Source organism: Ranitomeya variabilis, chromosome 5 (assembly GCF_051348905.1).
Source record: "Ranitomeya variabilis isolate aRanVar5 chromosome 5, aRanVar5.hap1, whole genome shotgun sequence".
In the NCBI taxonomy this organism is placed as follows: domain Eukaryota; kingdom Metazoa; phylum Chordata; class Amphibia; order Anura; family Dendrobatidae; genus Ranitomeya; species Ranitomeya variabilis.
This window is the reverse complement of record NC_135236.1, coordinates 136,334,996-136,353,278: the sequence shown is the minus strand read 5'-3', so window position 1 is coordinate 136,353,278 and position 18,283 is coordinate 136,334,996. Positions and strand designations below refer to the sequence as shown.

General features: G+C 43.3%; 1 protein-coding gene across 3 annotated transcripts in view; it reads right to left on the bottom strand.

The window, feature by feature from the left end:
• Positions 1-18,283, bottom strand: part of ADAMTS17 (ADAM metallopeptidase with thrombospondin type 1 motif 17) — a 383,062-nt gene that overhangs the window by 61,933 nt on the left and 302,846 nt on the right. For all 3 annotated transcript variants that reach the window (XM_077263365.1, XM_077263367.1, XM_077263366.1), the window contains 2 exons: positions 13,195-13,354; positions 4,123-4,258 (listed from right to left, as the gene is read on the bottom strand). In XM_077263365.1, the coding sequence (XP_077119480.1) occupies positions 4,123-4,258; positions 13,195-13,354 (296 nt within the window). The remainder of the gene's footprint in view (positions 1-4,122; positions 4,259-13,194; positions 13,355-18,283) is intronic.

Genomic DNA, 18,283 nt, shown 5'->3' with positions numbered 1-18,283 from the left:
CATGGGGCAGAGCGGAGACTCATGGGTTCAGTGTGGAGACACATGGAGGCAGAGTGGAGGCATATGGGGGCAAGATAGGAGAACATATGAGGCCTCGAATCAGACACAAGGGGCCAGGAATGAAACAAGGTGGCCAGGATGGTGGACATTATCATTGTAGGGCCTAATTAAGTGATATTATTACTGCTGTGATGTATTTTATTTTTGAACATACTGTTTTCAGTGAGGAGGGGGAGGTTCTGTTACTGTGCAGGGCAGCACTATGTTGCTTTTTTTTCTTCATCTGGTGTGGTGTAGAAGTTGGGGAAAAATTGAACGATGTGCTCTGGAAGCGGTGCTCTAGATAACCATGTTATTTTCTGCAGAGACGAGTCCTGGCTGCAAGAAGTGATGGCGGTCTGCGCTGGATGAAGAAATCGAAGATGAAGGACTTCAACTAGAGACGCCAGCGGTGAGTCAATGTGTTACTTGTACACTTACACTATATAGTATATATAGAGCTCCTGTGTATAATGTGACTAGTGATCACCGCATTACCTGTACACTGAACCTAGATACAGAGCTTCTGTGTATAATGTCACTGGTGAGTCACTGTACTACCTGTACACTATATAGAGACCTTCGATGTATAAAGTCACTGGTGATCACTGTATTTCCTGTACATTGACACTATATACAGAGCTCCTGTGTATAAAGTCACTGGTGATCACTGCATTACCTGTACACAGACAATATACACTGTATACTTTGTACAGAGCTCCTGTGTATAACGGCACTTATGGTAATATTAGTCTTGTGGTTTTATTATTATGATCAGATTTGTAGTATTTGGTCACTATGTGGTGGTAATATGTCGTATGGCCATGGTGTGACGGTATTTGTCCCTTGTATATGGTATTATTCAGTAACTATGTGGTGGTAATATGCGATTTGGTCATGGTGTGACGGTATTTTTTCCTTGTATGTGGCATTATTCGGTTACTATGTGGTGGTAATATGTGGTGTGGTTATGGTGTGATGGTATTTGGCCCATGTATGTGGCATTATTCGGTCACAATGAGGTGGTAATATGTGGTCCAGCCATGGTGTGATGGTATTTGTATGTGGTATTATTGCACATTTTAGAAAATGCATGTGACACATTCCCTTAAGGCAAAATAAAGAAAATATATCTAAAAAGAGTAATGGGTATTTTAAGAAATGTTAGTAGATTAGCGTAGAGTAGGGCCCGGCCAAAAGACTTTACTTTGTCGTGGTGGCAGGGTTAAAGCAAAACTGATGGCTAGGTATGTAATATGTTGTTAGATGGGAACTGTTAGGCCGGGATCACACATACGCGAGATACGGCCGAGTCTCGCAGGTGAAATCCCTCCTCTGGCGCCGGCACTCCGGAGCAGAGAGTGCAACTGCACAGCAACACATGGAGCTGCACGCTCCGCTCCCATGTGCCGGAGCCAGAAGAGGGATTTCACCAGCGAGACTCGGCCGTATCACGTGTATGTGTGATCCCGGCCTTAAGATGAGATTTTTGAAAACATGATGCAGAAGTGGAGTTTTCCAAGAGTGGGCGGTGTGACTGTGGAAGATTTGAGGGGAGCAGGGGTTGAGTCTCAAGGGGGCTTGAAAATTTTGTCAGTATGGGGCCCTGAAATTCCTGGTGGAAGCTCTGCATTCAGGACTGGTTAAAAATGAAAAAAGTGATAAGACTTTTTTTTTTTTTTTTTTTATAGTGGGACTCCACTTTTGGGGTGCACTATTTTTCATCTAGAGTGCCTGCTGGTAGATATGAGAAATTCAATTTTCCCTGCCCTTGTCCAGTGTCCAGTCCTTGTTGCAGACGGTCTTCACTTCTGTAACGGCATCTACGGGGCAGCACGGTGGCTCAGTGGATAGCACTGCAGCCTTGCAGCGCTGGAGTCCTGGGTTCTAATCCCACCTTGGACAATATCTGCAAGGAGTTTGTATGTTCTCCCCATGTTTGTGTGGGTTTCCTCCGGGTACCCCGGTTTCGTCCCACTCTTCAAAGACATACTGATAGGGTATTTAGATTGTGAGCCCCAACGGGGACAGCGATGTTAATGTGTGCAAACTGTAAAGCGCTGTGGAATATGTTAGCGCTATATAAAAATAAAGATTATTATTATTATTATTATTACACGTAGTTGTCATGACACCAGACCAGGGTATAACATCAAGATGTTGCAAAACCTAGTAAGCACTTGAGGCATGCAGAATTAAAGGAGGAGAGCAGAAAGACACCGGATGCCATGGGGGACTTGCCTGGACACTGGACCAGAGCAGCACTAATCAAATTGCTCATCTTTAGTTTTTGGACTTCAAATAAGTTGTTGTTAGGAAAATGATTTTTTTTTTTTGTTTCCTTTTCCAATTTTTAATCTACAGTCTAGCAATAATCAATCAATGCATATTAGTCAGTAAAGGTTGCAGTTGCTTTTTACAATGGGTGTTAAATACAATTATAAGCCGGAGAATGCCTCTAGTAAGCTCTTTTATATGTCTTGCATATATATGAAACTATTCTGAAGTAGCAGGTCTAAACCGAAAGAACCATCTCTTCAAGCAGTAGCCAACAAATATAAAGGATTTATAAAGAATTGGTCTTTTTCCATAGTCAACTTACAGTAGCAGATTTTATGCAGATGTCAAAGTGAGAAGTTGGTAGCAGAGTCTGAGAGTGGGTGGAGTGGTGAGATTTATATATCCACATCCAGAGCATGGAACCTGGCAACGTCTGGAACCTGCATCCGCACAGTCAGCAGGTCTAGTACCTGGGGATGGAAATGCCACTGGAAACTGAGATGTTATCAATGGGTTTAAAAAAGAAACCACATTGCTGACAGAGATCCCAGGAACAGCACTGTAAGTGTGAATGTGGTCAGTGAGCGTGGGAATGCGGTATGTCAAGTTGATATAGAGCTGCCAAGTCTCCAAGAATTTCAGCACTTTCACACAGCCATGCATTTCTAGTTAAAGTGGCAGAAATAGAGACAGCAAAAGGTGAGAGGGGCCTGGGAAAGAGAAAAGAGCTTTATAACAGCGCTTGCTTGGCAGACTTTAACACCTGCTAATGAAAACACTTCAAAGCCATAAATGGACCAGTAAAAAAGATTACAAATCAGTCAATTTAAAGACAGGCTGATTGCAGCACACACTGCAAACCTATGTTACTGTGAAATGTGACAGGTAAAAAAATAAAGTACCAATAACATAGCACTTTCCTTTAAACAACTAAAACCACAATTATTTATTTACTAGTTGACATTAGATAGGGTTTGATACTAGCTATGGTGTGACTAAAGTGAAAAAAATCAGTGACACACAAGAATCAATTCTCCAATCCTTGGACGAGTAATGTGATCGGGTCTAGAACATGATGTAGGTCATAGAAAGTTAAATAAAATTATACCTTGGTATATACGATACAATTTCTTATTCTCGAGATATGCACATTTTTCTTAATATGTAAATAAGTTATAAAGATCTATGGCCAGGACATAGATCTTCCTAAAAATCTGCCTCCAGAGCTTATTTTAAATAACACAGGGAGTTACCAGTGTGAGACATGTAATGGTTGACAGTCTGCTCTCCTGATCAATATGTCTCACACTGGTAACTAACCATTTCATTTATAAAATCTGGAAGCAGATTTTCTGGGAAATCTCATAGATCTTAACAACTCATTTACATATTAAGACAAATATGGAGATCAGTTTCCAGCGCATAGATCATAGAACAGTTAATTTACAAATTAAGAAAAACTTGTATTACTCTGGAATAAAACATAAGATTGCAGATATCAAGGTATCATTTTATTCAACTTTCTGTGACCTACATGGCCATATAGAAGGCTTAGCAGGGCTGATCCTTCTGACATATTTCCTTATTTGCATAACTAACCACACTCAGATAACACCCACCTTTTAAAAATAGCAAAAGGCATGAAGTAGGGTAGGGGGAATAAAACCCACAAATTTTTCATAAATATAGTATGCAACAATTTTTGGAGCCATTTCAAAGGAAAAAAAACGTTAAACATGCCTTGACACATTCCCACTATATGTAGCTATGAAAAGACAGATCAGTGGCCTATATAAGACCCACCTTGACTGGCATGGATGCGTGTTGCACTTCCGGACCTGTGGGAAAGGACGCGGCACATGAAGGCACATGCTTTCATTTACAATCAGCATGGTTTTATTCACCAGTTTCGTGCAGGACACCAGAGTCTTCCGTTCACCTGGAATAAAGTGGACGTCTACATCAGTAAATGAATTGCAGAGCAGCATCTAGAACAGCTCAAACTTGTACTTTCCTGACAGCGTGATACTTGCCATATCTGTACAATGCCAGTATATAAATGTTTTACTGAAGAGCTCACTATGGGACCACTTATAAAATGTGTGATTGTGTGCATGACAAGTTATCCAAGATAATTCTGCCCTGTAAAGGAAATGTTCTAATGAACACATTGTACACGTCCGGTGAAAGCACAGTCTTCTTTTGATAATTTTGCTGCACATCTGTTATATTGTATGCACTTTAATCTCTGGAACATATGAAACCAGCATCTGGTATACAACACAATATGGCTCTAATTATCGGCACATGTAATAGGGACTTAAAGTCTAGAACATCACAGAACTACACCATGCAGTGACACTAAAAAGATGGGCTATACAATAGTACACCAATCTAAGGCTATGTTCACATTTGTACTTCTGCAGAAGTACGACAGATACGTTGGATGTACAAGTCTAAAATATATTCAGGCATGTGCCAGTCGTCAAACTACGTCTGAACTTCAACGTATACGTTGAACATATTGAATACATCCATCCACATTAAGATACAGAAAAACATTTTCTATTTTCAACCAGTTTTTCCTGGTACAGACAGGAAAGTGTATGCATCTTAGATGTACGGAGATGCGCTTCCATATGTTTCAATACATCTACCATTGAGAATAAATGGAGAAAAACTGTAATATGCATGTTAAATGTTTTTTGGGGGGGTTGAAAGCTGGACAAAACAAAGTTAGAAGAACATTTTGCCCATTTTATTTGATCGTTACGTTGCCATATAGATGCCTGAACAGTTTTTTGCAACTCACAGCCTTACATCTACTGGAAAGCACTGTATAACTGTGAACCTAGCTTAAAGTATCATATTCACAAGTGGATCCTTTCTTTTAGGCCGGGGTCACACTTGCGAGTTCAATGTGAGAAACTCGCGCAAGTCTCGGCACAGCCGCCGGCACTCGGGACTGGAGCGTGCAGCTGCATGTATTTCTATGCAGCCAGAAACTCCCGTCCCGAGTGCCGGCGGCTGTGCCGGGACTTGATGCGAGAGACTTGCGCGAGTTTCTCACATTGAACTCACAAGTGAGACCCCAGCCTTAGCAGCACTTCGGTTTTTAAGGTAAGAGTTATAGGTGGGCGCAGGTCCTTCCACTGCAAGGGACAGCACATGAATGAGTGATGATACAAATGATGCTAACGTTCATTAGAGTTCCAATATCACAAATTTAATAAGAACCATAATGTTTCAAACTGTGGAATTCCTTTTTCAAGCTGAAATTAGGAAGAGGAATGGGGTCTGGGATATCCTAAATTTAGCTTAAGGCTGGAGTCACCCACAACGTATAAAAATACGGTCTGTTTTTTACAGACCAAATATGCAGAAATGTTCCCTAAACAGTGATCCGTATGTCATCCGTAGGCAGGGTGTGGCATGTGTATTTTGCGCATGTAAACCTCCATATGTAATCCGTACGGCATCCGTACAACGAGATTTTCTTGCCGGCTTGCAAAATGGACATAGAATGGATCCATGGGCTCAAATATTCGTGAAAACATATATACAGTATATACAGCCATATCTGGGGTGGCTGGGGGCAGATGTTTTTAGCCAGGGGGGCCAATAACCATGGTCCCTCTCTAGGCTATTAATATCTGCCCTCAGTCACTGGCTTTCCCACTCTAGCTGAGAAAATTGCGCGGGAGCCCACGCCAGTTTTTTCCGTGATTTAACCCTTTATTTTAAAGGGAACCTGTCACCCCGTTTTTTCAATATGAGGTAAAAATAGTGTTCAATAGGGCCTGAGCTGTGCTGTACAATAGTGCCTTTATTATCCCCTGATTCCCCACCTTTGCTGCCAAAATACCTTAGTAAAGTCGCCGTTTTCGGCTGTCAATCACGCAGGTCTGGTCAAATGGGCATTGTGAAATTGCTGTTTCTCCCCCACCTCTTGCTTTTCTTCCCGGCGTTGGCGTAGTGTTTTGCACCTGCGCATTACAGTCTCTTCACTGTAACCTGTGTGCAATACATAGTGCGCATGCGCAACAGCCGAATGCACTGCGCAACGGCAAAAAAAGAGCGCGATCTGCTATTCACATTCGCATAATTAGCAAAGGCCATGTCATGTTTAGAGAGCTCCTGATGTAACTAAACAGAAAACCCCCCACAACTCACCCCATTTTGGAAACTAGATCCTTTAGGTAACTTATCTAGATGTGTATTGAGTACCTTGAACCCACAGGTGCTTCACAGAAGTTTATAACGTAGAGCCGTGAAAATTAAAAAAAAAAAAAAAAATCATATTTTCCCAGATAAATCTCTTTTAGATCCAAATTTTGCATTTTCATAAGGGTAAAAGGAGAAATTGCTCATTACAATTTGTTGGGCTAAGATACCCAATATGTGGAGGAAAACACCCTTTTCGGTGCACGGCAGAGCTTGGAAGTGAAAATTTGACTTTTTAATGTAAAATTTGCTGGAATAATTAGCAGATGCCATGTCGCGTTTGGAGACCCACTGATGTGCCTAAACAGTGGAAACCACCAGCAAGTGACACCATTTTGTAAACTAGACCCCTTTGGGAACTTATCTAGATGTGTATTGAGCACCTTCAACCCCCAAGTGCATCACAGAAGTTTAGAACATTAAGCCGGGAAAATAAAACAAAAACATTTTTCCCGCAACATTTTTTTTTAGCTACAAATTTTTTATTTTCACAAGGGTAACAGGAGAAAATGGACCCCAAAATTTGTTGATCAATTTCTCCTGAGTTTACCCATACCCCATATGTGGTCGAAAACTACTTTTGAGGCACAGTGCAAAGATCAGAAGGGAAGAAAGACCATATTACAGTGCAGATTTTGATGAACTTGTTTGAGGGTGCCATGTTATATTGGCAGAGACCCGGAGGTGCCAGAACAGCAGATCCCCCCATAAGTGACCCCATTTTAGAAGCTAAAACTCTCAATGAATTCACCTAGGGGTGCAGTGATCATATTGATATTGACACCACAGGTGTATCACAGACTTTTATACCATTGGGCAGTGAAGAAAAAATAATTTACATTTTTACCACCAACATTGTGTGTTAGCCCCAAGGTTTAAATTTTCATACTGAGAAATGGGTAAAAATGGCACCAAAATTTGTCCCACAATTTCTGCTGAATGTAGAAATAGTCCATATGTGGATGTACAGTACTGCTTAGCCAGTGCTAAATTTCTTTTGGGGGGCGAGGAGCCATTTTGCTTTTCCAGAGCCTTTGTGGTACCAGTAACGTGGAAGCCCACTATATTTCCGTTAACAGATGGCAGACCTGAATGAGAGCTTGCTTTTTGTGGATTGAGTTGAAGATTTTATTGAGAACATTTTACATAACATTTATTTGGAGCTCTACACTGAGCACTTACATCAGGGTTTCATTCTAAATCTCCGTGTGACGTGACAGATGAAACCCCTGATGGATCTATTCATGAGGCATCAGAGTTACTCTGGCCTCCGTCTGGCCTCTGTTCAGCGTTGTCCTTTTCAGAAGTGCACAAAACTGTGGCCGACGGAACTTTTATGCAATCTTAAAAAGATGGACACCACTGAATCACAGGTCCTATGGCGTCCACAGTGCCTCTATCTACCTCATTATAGGGAATCTTCCACCGGGGGTTCTGTCTGAATCACGTATTTCAGAAATTTACACGGTGTAAGAGCTCAGAGTAGAGCGCAGGATAAATGTGCATTGAGCCTGTGACTTTTGGAATGAGAAAAAAAATCAACAGCAGGTGAAGAATTGGTTTTATTTATTTTTTACGCCGTTCTTCGTGCGGTGCGATATAAGTGAAAAGGTGACTTTATTCTTCGGGACGGTGCAATTACATCAATACCAGATTTATATCGGGTTTTTATGCTTGGCTGCTGTCACACACTAAATTATGCTTTTTTTGTGAGACAAATTGACATTTTTATTCGTCCCATTTTCGGGCACATTTCACTTTTTTTATCGCTTTCTATTCCGATTTTTGGGAGACAGAATGAACAAAGACCAGCAATTCAGGAATTGCTTTTTGGATTTTTTTTTATACCATTCCGCGTATAAGGCAGCTGTATTCTTTGGGTCAATATGATTACAGCAATAACCAATTTATATGTTTTTTTTACGTTTTGACGCTTTTACACAATAAAAACTATTTTATAGAAAAAAAATAATTATTTTTGCATCGCTTTATTCTGAGAGCTATAACTTTTTTTTTCTGCTGAATTAGCTGTATGGACGCTTGTTTTTTGCAGGACAAAATTACGTTTTCAGCGGTATTATTTTTATTTACATTCATACATTGATCTGATGCTCTGCCATGCTTCTGCACTGCCGAGCATCACATCAGTGTCTGACAGGCAGGGAAGGAGGCGTCTCAGGACCGGCTCTCTGCAGGCACTGGTAAGCCACCTTCCCTGAAGAACCCCGCGGACATCTTGCAGCTGGGGGTCTCCATGGAGACCATCAGAACAACATAATCACATTGCGTTGTCCTGATGGATGCATGCAGTGAGCCCATTCTCTGCGCCATGCTTCTCTATGTCGCTGTCACTACTGACAGTGGCATCAGAGGGGTTAAATGCCTGCATATTCAGTGCTGAATTGTGGGTGTTGCTGCAGGGTGTCAGCTATCACACGGAGCAGACACCGGCAACCAATTGCGGTGGTGCTCAGCGTGAAGCCGCGTGATCGTGGCGCCGTACATATTCTGCTGCTTGCGGGAACGCAGCTCCTGCAAAGCAGTATATGTTCTGCACATGTCGGGAAGGGGTTAATGGTAAGTTATCCACCCATAGGCTTGTAGACACTAATATAGGAACATTTGGCCATGTTCACACATTCAGTATTTGGTGAGTTTTTTATATCAGTATTTGTAAGCGAAAACCAGGAGTGTGTGATAAATGCAGAAGTGGTGACGTGTTTCTATTATACTTTTCCTCTGATTGTCCCACTCCTGGTTTTGCCTTACAAATACTGATGTAAAATACTGACCAAATACTGAGTGTGTGAACGTGGCCTTAAAGGGGTATTACTATCATTCATGGATACCTAAGGTCCTGCAATGGCTGCACATGAGGAAATCAGAAAAACTATACCACATTTCTAATTGAAGGTACCAGATTTGCTAATATTATTATTACACATAGTACATATTGGAATAGGATATAATCTATATCATCCAAACCAAAAACATTATCTGATAGTATATCATAATATCATGACTAAATGCCTGTAGGTGTCCAAAAAGAAAAACATAATAATGGACACTCCGCTAAGATATGTGACTTATAAGGCCATGTTCACACTTTGCGGGTTTTACCGCGGATCCGCGGCGATTTTGATGCTGCGGGTCCGCAGCAGTTTCCATAGCGTTTACATTTACATGTAAACCCTATGGAAACAGCAATCCGCTGTGCACATGCTGCGGGAAAAACCGCGCAGAAACGCAGCGGTTTACATTCCGCAGCATGTCACTTCTTTGTGCAGAATCGCTGCGATTCTGCACACATAGGAATGCATTGATCCGCTAACTTCCCGCATGGGGCTGTGCCCACGATGCGGGAAGTAAGCGGATCATGTGCAGATGGTACCCGGGGTGGAGGAGAGGAGACTCTCCTCCAGGCCCTGGGAACCATATTAGTGTGAAAAAAAAAAGAATAAAAATAAAAAATAATGATATACTCACCTCTCAGTGCTGCACGCGGCCGTCCGGTCTCAGTTGCTGTGCGAGCAGGGCCTGAGATGACGTCGCGGTCACATGACCGTGACGTCACGAAGGTCCTTCTCGCACAGCATCTTTGGAACCGGACCGCCGCGTGCAGCGCCGAGGAGATCGGGACGTCAGAGGGTGAGTATATAACCATTTTTTATTATTTTTAACATTACTATTGATGCTGCATATTGCTGCATATGCAGCATCAATAGTATAGGCGGAAACCCGCAGCGGAAACCGCAAAACAAACCGCGATAAATCTGCAGGGATAACCGCAGCGGTTTTGCCCTGCAGATTTATCAAATCTGCTGCGGGAGAACCCGCAGAGGACCCCGCAAGGTGTGCACATAGCCTAAGAGTCCAGGAGTCAAAGTCTAGAGAAATGTTTATCAAAATGACAAATTGTTTATTACAGAAAAAGTTACAAAAACATTGGTTGACAAAATATAATAAAACAGTAAATAGTGATGGCACAGGGTATCAATAAGCAACAAATCCACAATATAGTGATGGATACAGGCAAAGAAATGAACTTACAGATGCACAATGAGCAACACATGTGGTGTCTGCAGTAAAGTGACATGAATCAAAGGTCAGAGACCATCAGAGAGTAACCACTCTGTGTAGGACACCATACACTCGTTGTTTAATCTCCTAAATACAAAGAGTTAAAAGTATATGTGGATAAAGGATTGCATGTGGCAAAAGGTCAGTCCTATTCAATACATTGCAAAAAAAAAAGCCACATGCAAGAGTTAGAAGGGGGGGGGGGGGATGAAAATGCATCTTTTAGGGCCATCTTACCCATAGTACACCGTGTGGAAATGTGCAACAGCTGACAGCCCTAACGCACGTTTCGCGTGGGCTTTCCCCAGAGGCCATTTTTCCCAAGGAAGCCCACGCGAAACGTGCATTGGGGCTGTCAGCTGTTGCGCATTTCCACACGGTGTACTATGGGTGGGATGGCCCTATAAGATGCATTTTCTTTCCCCCCCTTCTAACTATTCCATGTGGCTTTTTTTTGCAATTTATTGTATAGGACTGACTGCACAGGGTGCAATGTATCACACACTGATTTATCACATGAATATACACTCACCGGCCACTTTATTAGGTACACCATGCTAGTAACGGGTTGGACCCCCTTTTGCCTTCAGAACTGCCTCAATTCTTCGTGGCATAGATTCAACAAGGTGCTGGAAGCATTCCTCAGAGATTTTGGTCCATATTGACATGATGGCATCACACAGTTGCCGCAGATTTGTCGGCTGCACATCCCAAAGATGCTCCATACAAGGCAGGATGGATCCATGCTTTCATGTTGTTTACGCCAAATTCTGACCCTACCATCCGAATGTCGCAGCAGAAATCGAGACTCATCAGACCAAGCAACGTTTTTCCAATCTTCTACTGTCCAATTTCGATGAGCTTGTACAAATTGTAGCCTCAGTTTCCTGTTCTTAGCTGAAAGGAGTGGTACCCGGTGTGGTCTTCTGCTGCTGTAGCCCATCTGCCTCAAAGTTCGACGCACTGTGCGTTCAGAGATGCTCTTAGGCCTACCTTGGTTGTAACGGGTGGCGATTTGAGTCACTGTTGCCTTTCTATCAGCTCGAACCAGTCTGCCCATTCTCCTCTGACCTCTGGCATCAACAAGGCATTTCCGCCCACAGAACTGCCGCTCACTGGATTTTTTTTCTTTTTCGGACCATTCTCTGAAAACCCTAGAGATGGTTGTGCGTGAAAATCCCAGTAGATCAGCAGTTTCTGAAATACTCAGACCAGCCCTTCTGGCACCAACAACCATGCCACGTTCAAAGGCACTCAAATCACCTTTCTTCCCCATACTGATGCTCGGTTTGAACTGCAGGAGATTGTCTTGACCATGTCTACATGCCTAAATGCACTGAGTTGCCGCCATGTGATTGGCTGATTAGAAATTAAGTGTTAACAAGAAGTTGGACAGGTGTACCTAATAAAGTGGCCAGTGAGTGTATATTTATCTCTTTGTCCTGGCTACTTTGTTGCCATATTTGCTCTGTATCTTTTGACAGGATCATGGATACCAAAATATATAGCACCCTGTGCTTATTTTGCAGGTTATATTCCTCAGATGGTGATGGCAGAGAGTGTTTCCTTTTAGGTGTTTTTATTGCGGTCCATGTTGTTTTCTAATACATATTGATATGTTTTTCTATGATTCTGATGTGCATATTATTAAGTAGTTCTCTTTTTTTCTCTTTTTGACACAATCTTCATGTTTAACTACTTTATGTAGCACCCATGTTGCATTAAGATTGATTATCTATGTAGTGCGCTCCGACCCTTTTATTATTCAAGAGGTGGTCACCCTAAATATTCATGTGATTTAGATTTCTCTTTTTTCGTTCACTTTGCATTTTGTTAACCGATAATAAACCATTAATACTTTTATTTTTAAAGCATTCTTACTGTATATATAGCATTTGAACCAATCATTGTCTTGCTAGACCAAACTATATACGCTAAATACAAACACAAATGTCCAAAAACCATTGGTATTACAATCCAAAGTAATACCTGCCAGTATATCTGCATACACTTATGTTTCTCTTGAACTCTGGTCTGTCAATTTCTCTTAAACATTATCAGGCTATTATTACAGGGGTCTACTGTAGCTGGCACTGAGGTCTTATTATGGCTTAAATTCTCTTAAATGGCTTAAAAGAGTTTTCCCGCATTAGGCTACAAGTCTGCCGCCACACTTTGTGCGCGCTATGAGGATTCTCTGGTGTCAGGAGCATTACGGTAAGTACGTGATTTGCATAAATGTGGTCACATGCCGACTTGCATTAAGCAAGCCCGGACACAGTCTAGTTGGAATGTGGTCAGAACTATGCAAATCGTACACTTGCGATCACATGACGGCTCGTTCCTGGTGCAGGTACCGGAGAATCTTCACAACGTATACAAAGTGACAGCAGACTTGTAGCCTAATGCTGGAAAACCTCTAAGTCATGAAGACGTCAGTGCAAAGTGAGGATTCCCAAGTATGCAGTCACATACAGTGACTGAACATATACCATAAAACCGGCCCACCCCTTTAACACTGTGGCATTGTATTCTTATCTGATTTGCCATCATGAATCATTGTGACCTTACCTCCTCCGCACTGTACACTGCACCCTTCCCAACTGCTGTGTGTCCACATGTACAGTGGGTCTGGTTGTCTCTCCACCTCAGTTGTCTGTTCTGCTGACTGGTTCACTGGGATGGTATATTCATAATGAATGCCATAGTTCTGATCGTGGAAGAGCAAGACCTAATCGCATTTCAAAAGAAAGCAAGATATTATATTGATGTGCATGTACTGTGGCTCGATAAATTATAAAAGGGATAATCCGTAGAGAAAAAGATTTATTTACACCTCAAAAACTAAAACGCTCACATCTGCAGTAGTGTGTCACAGTATGTTCTATTAAGAACTATTCACTGGGACAGAGACACTGTGTCATGCTCACGCCCTGACTGATGGGCGTGAGCCAAGGGGGTTTGTGGCCCCACTGTACCATGAACCAGACTACCCTGAAAGGGGCGTGACTATAACAGCTGCCTTGGTTTTCACTGGAGCCTCTGATGGTGAGGTCAGGCTTGTGCGGCAGGCAGCTGCCAGGTGCTACTCCAGGGTGGTGTCTGGCTGTGGCTGCTGATCCCATTTGGAGAACAGGAACACTAGGACAGGTGCGGGCATCAGGCAGGACTAGCAGATGAGCACGGATGAAACTCAGACGAGTAGGCTGGTATGGCTGAGACACAGGGCTGGCAGAGACACAGGACTGGCAGGAAGGGCAGAGACACAGGGCTGGCAGGAACGGCAGAGACACAGGGCTGGCAGGCACGGCAGAGACACAGGGCTGACAGGCACGGCAGAGACACAGGGCTGGCAGGCACGGCAGAGACACAGGGCTGGCAGGCACGGCAGAGACACAGGGCTGGCAGGCACGGCAGAGACACAGGGCTGGCAGGCACGGCAGAGACACAGGGCTGGCAGGCACGGCAGAGACACAGGGCTGGCAGGCACGGCAGAGACACAGGGCTGGCAGGCACGGCAGAGACGCAGGGCTGGCAGGCACGGCAGTGACACAGGGCTGGCAGGCACGGCAGAGACACAGGGCTGGCAGGCACGGCAGAGACACAGGGCTGGCAGGCACGGCAGAGACACAGGGCTGGCAGGCACGGCAGAGACACAGGGCTGGCAGGCACGGCAGAGACACAGGGCTGGCAGGCACGGCAGAGACACAGGGCTGGCAGGCACGGCAGAGACACAGGGCTGGCAGGCACGGCAGAGACACAGGGCTGGCAGGCACGGCAGAGACACAGGGCTGGCAGGCACGGCAGAGACACAGGGCTGGCAGGCACGGCAGAGACACAGGGCTGGCAGGAACGGCAGAGACACAGGGCTGGCAGGAACGGCAGAGACACAGGGCTGGCAGGCACGGCAGAGACACAGGGCTGGCAGGCACGGCAGAGACACAGGGCTGGAAGGCACGGCAGAGACACAGGGCAGGTTGGTGTGGTGTATGAAGGAACAGGTAGGGAACTGTTCACACAGGATCAAGGCAAAGCTAGGAGTAGAACCTCCAGAGAAAGAGGAACACAGCGAGGCCTGGCATCTCAGAAGCTAAACACTAACTGGGTTTACATATTGCACAGGCCCAGTCCACAGGGTGGAGCTGACCTAAATACTGGAGGCCTCTTGGTAATTGGTCAGGAACAGATTAGACAGGTGCACCTAATTCCTATAAGAACCAGAGAGTTCTGGCGCCGCCCCCCTATGCACACAGCCAGGAAGCATGCAGAGGCACAGAACATGGAGATGGCAACAGACAGAACACAACATGACATAGAGCAGTGAGTAAGATGGTGTGTGAGGGAAGGAAGGCCATGTAGTGATGCCAGCAGAGTTGTTACACACCGTTCCTAAGTCCTCCCACTCCTGGGATGCGGACGCCAAGTCACATATTGGGGGCATGGCTTGATACAGGCTTCTTTTACAAACCAGCCTCCTGATAGCAGATTGTTCCTTCAATCACCAATCAGGGGATGTGGCTTTCTCACTGCTTGTTATACAAAACAGTCACCTGACGAAGCCTGATGTGTTTGCAGATTTGTAAGGTCATCCATCATTTGTTCTCTGCCAGGGTGACTCTCCCTGTGATCTATGCCTGCTTCCTCACAACTTATCTGTGATACTCATAGCTTCCCTCCAGATACAACTGGAGGCTGCAATAAACCTATAGTGTATTCTCTTGGTAGTTTCCCACCTCATGAAACTTTACCACTCTATTTTCACACAAGTCACCCAGCCATAGCACAAACGATGAGATATTACAAACCCACACACCAATAAGGCTTGGTCAGAGGGTTGGAAAGCATTGCAAGCAATGAAAAAGTCATGCCCCCTGATCCGTCGCTGCATGGAGGAGCAGTTATCAGAAGACTGGCTTGTATGAGAAGCCAGTGGCATGCCATGTCAAATGATCTGTCACATGGTGTCTCAGAAGAGAAAGGGAGCACTCAGGAGCTCCATCTCCATAACAGTGAATAGTTCTGAAAAGCACACAGTATGACAATTCAAAACACTACTATAGATGCCAGCTTTATAGTTTTTGAAGTTACGTCAATGAGAAAACTTTTCTTAAGTCCCCAAAGTACTCCTTTAATAGTTTAATAATAATTCATTAGAGAAACCAGCAAATGCTCAAGCTTTACCACCGGTGGGTTATTTCAGTGACCATCATGAGCTTAACATACTTTACAGAAGGGTACCAACAATTTTGTCACTAATACATGGGTCGGTGTGTGCGTGTATGTATATACAGTGGGGCAAAAAAGTATTTAGTCAGTCAGCAATAGTGCAAGTTCCACCACTTAAAAAGATGAGAGGCGTCTGTAATTTACATCATAGGTAGACCTCAACTATGGGAGACAAACTGAGAAAAAAAAGTCCAGAAAATCACATTGTCTGTTTTTTTAACATTTTATTTGCATATTATGGTGGAAAATAAGTATTTGTCAGAAACAAAATTTCATCTCAATACTTTGTAATATATCCTTTGTTGGCAATGACAGAGGTCAAACGTTTTCTGTAAGTCTTCACAAGGTTGCCACACACTGTTGTTGGTATGTTGGCCCATTCCTCCATGCAGATCTCCTCTAGAGCAGTGATGTTTTTGGCTTTTCGCTTGGCAACACGGACTTTCAACTCCCTCCAAAGGTTTTCTATAGGGTTGAGATCTGGAGACTGGCTAGGCCACTCCAGGACCTTGAAATGCTTCTTACGAAGCCACTCCTTCGTTGCCCTGGTGGTGTGCTTTGGATCATTGTCATGTTGAAAGACCCAGCCACGTTTCATCTTCAATGCCCTTGCTGATGGAAGGAGGTTTGCACTCAAAATCTCACGATACATGGCCCCATTCATTCTTTCATGTACCCGGATCAGTCGTCCTGGCCCCTTTGCAGAGAAACAGCCCCAAAGCATGATGTTTCCACCACCATGCTTTACAGTAGGTATGGTGTTTGATGGATGCAACTCAGTATTCTTTTTCCTCCAAACACGACAAGTTGTGTTTCTACCAAACAGTTCCAGTTTGGTTTCATCAGACCATAGGACATTCTCCCAAAACTCCTCTGGATCATCCAAATGCTCTCTAGCAAACTTCAGACGGGCCCGGACATGTACTGGCTTAAGCAGTGGGACACGTCTGGCACTGCAGGATCTGAGTCCATGGTGGCGTAGTGTGTTACTTATGGTAGGCCTTGTTACATTGGTCCCAGCTCTCTGCAGTTCATTCACTAGGTCCCCCCGCGTGGTTCTGGGATTTTTGCTCACCGTTCTTGTGATCATTCTGACCCCACGGGGTGGGATTTTGCGTGGAGCCCCAGATCGAGGGAGATTATCAGTGGTCTTGAATGTCTTCCATTTTCTAATTATTGCTCCCACTGTTGATTTCTTCACTCCAAGCTGGTTGGCTATTGCAGATTCAGTCTTCCCAGCCTGGTGCAGGGCTACAATTTTGTTTCTGGTGTCCTTTGACAGCTCTTTGGTCTTCACCATAGTGGAGTTTGGAGTCAGACAGTTTGAGGGTGTGCACAGGTGTCTTTTTATACTGATAACAAGTTTAAACAGGTGCCATTACTACAGGTAATGAGTGGAGGAAAGAGGAGACTCTTAAAGAAGAAGTTACAGGTCTGTGAGAGCCAGAAATCTTGATTGTTTGTTTCTGACCAAATACTTATTTTCCACCATAATATGCAAATAAAATGTTAAAAAAACAGAGAATGTGATTTTCTGGATTTTTTTTTCTCAGTTTGTCTCCCATAGTTGAGGTCTACCTATGATGTAAATTACAGACGCCTCTCATCTTTTTAAGTGGTGGAACTTGCACTATTGCTGACTGACTAAATACTTTTTTGCCCCACTGTATATATATATATATATATATATATATATATATATATATATATATATATATATATATATATATATATATATATATATATATAAGCAGCCACGGATTCTCCTAAGCAGCTGCCTAGACTCTGAAAATGGTTGAGGCCCACAAAGCAGGAGAAGGCTATAAGAAGATAGAAAAGTGTTTTCAAGTTGCCCTTTCCTCTGTTTGAAATGTAATTAAGAGATGGCAGTTAACGGGAACAGGTCTGGAAGACCAAAAGAGAGGCGCTTGTAGGATTGCTAGAGAGGCAAATGAGAACCCCTTCTTGACTGTAAAAGACCTTCAGAAAGATATAGAAGACTCTGGAGTTGTGGTACATTGTACTTCTGTTTAGAGACTCCTGCAGAAATATGGCCTTCATATTTGTGGATTTGCAAACATGCATACAAAGATCAAGAAGGCATAGGTGATAGAGTAAAAGAAGTGTCTTATAACACTATAAAGTCCATACCCAATAATTTCCTGTTTCCTCCAACGCACGTTTCGCCTGGTAATGGCTTTTTCAAGGAGTGACACTCCTTGTTTTGCAAATATATATAGGCTATATGTAATGAGGTTTTTTGATAAATACATCAGTCCATGACTGTGTCCATGTACCCACTCCAATTACTGCACTGGGGTTTTTCATATTCTGTTGTTTGGTTGTCCCCTTTTATATGCTATATGTGTATTTTAATATTATTAATACATTTTCATATTTTATTTATATTGTTTCTGTATTGTTGTTTTTTCAC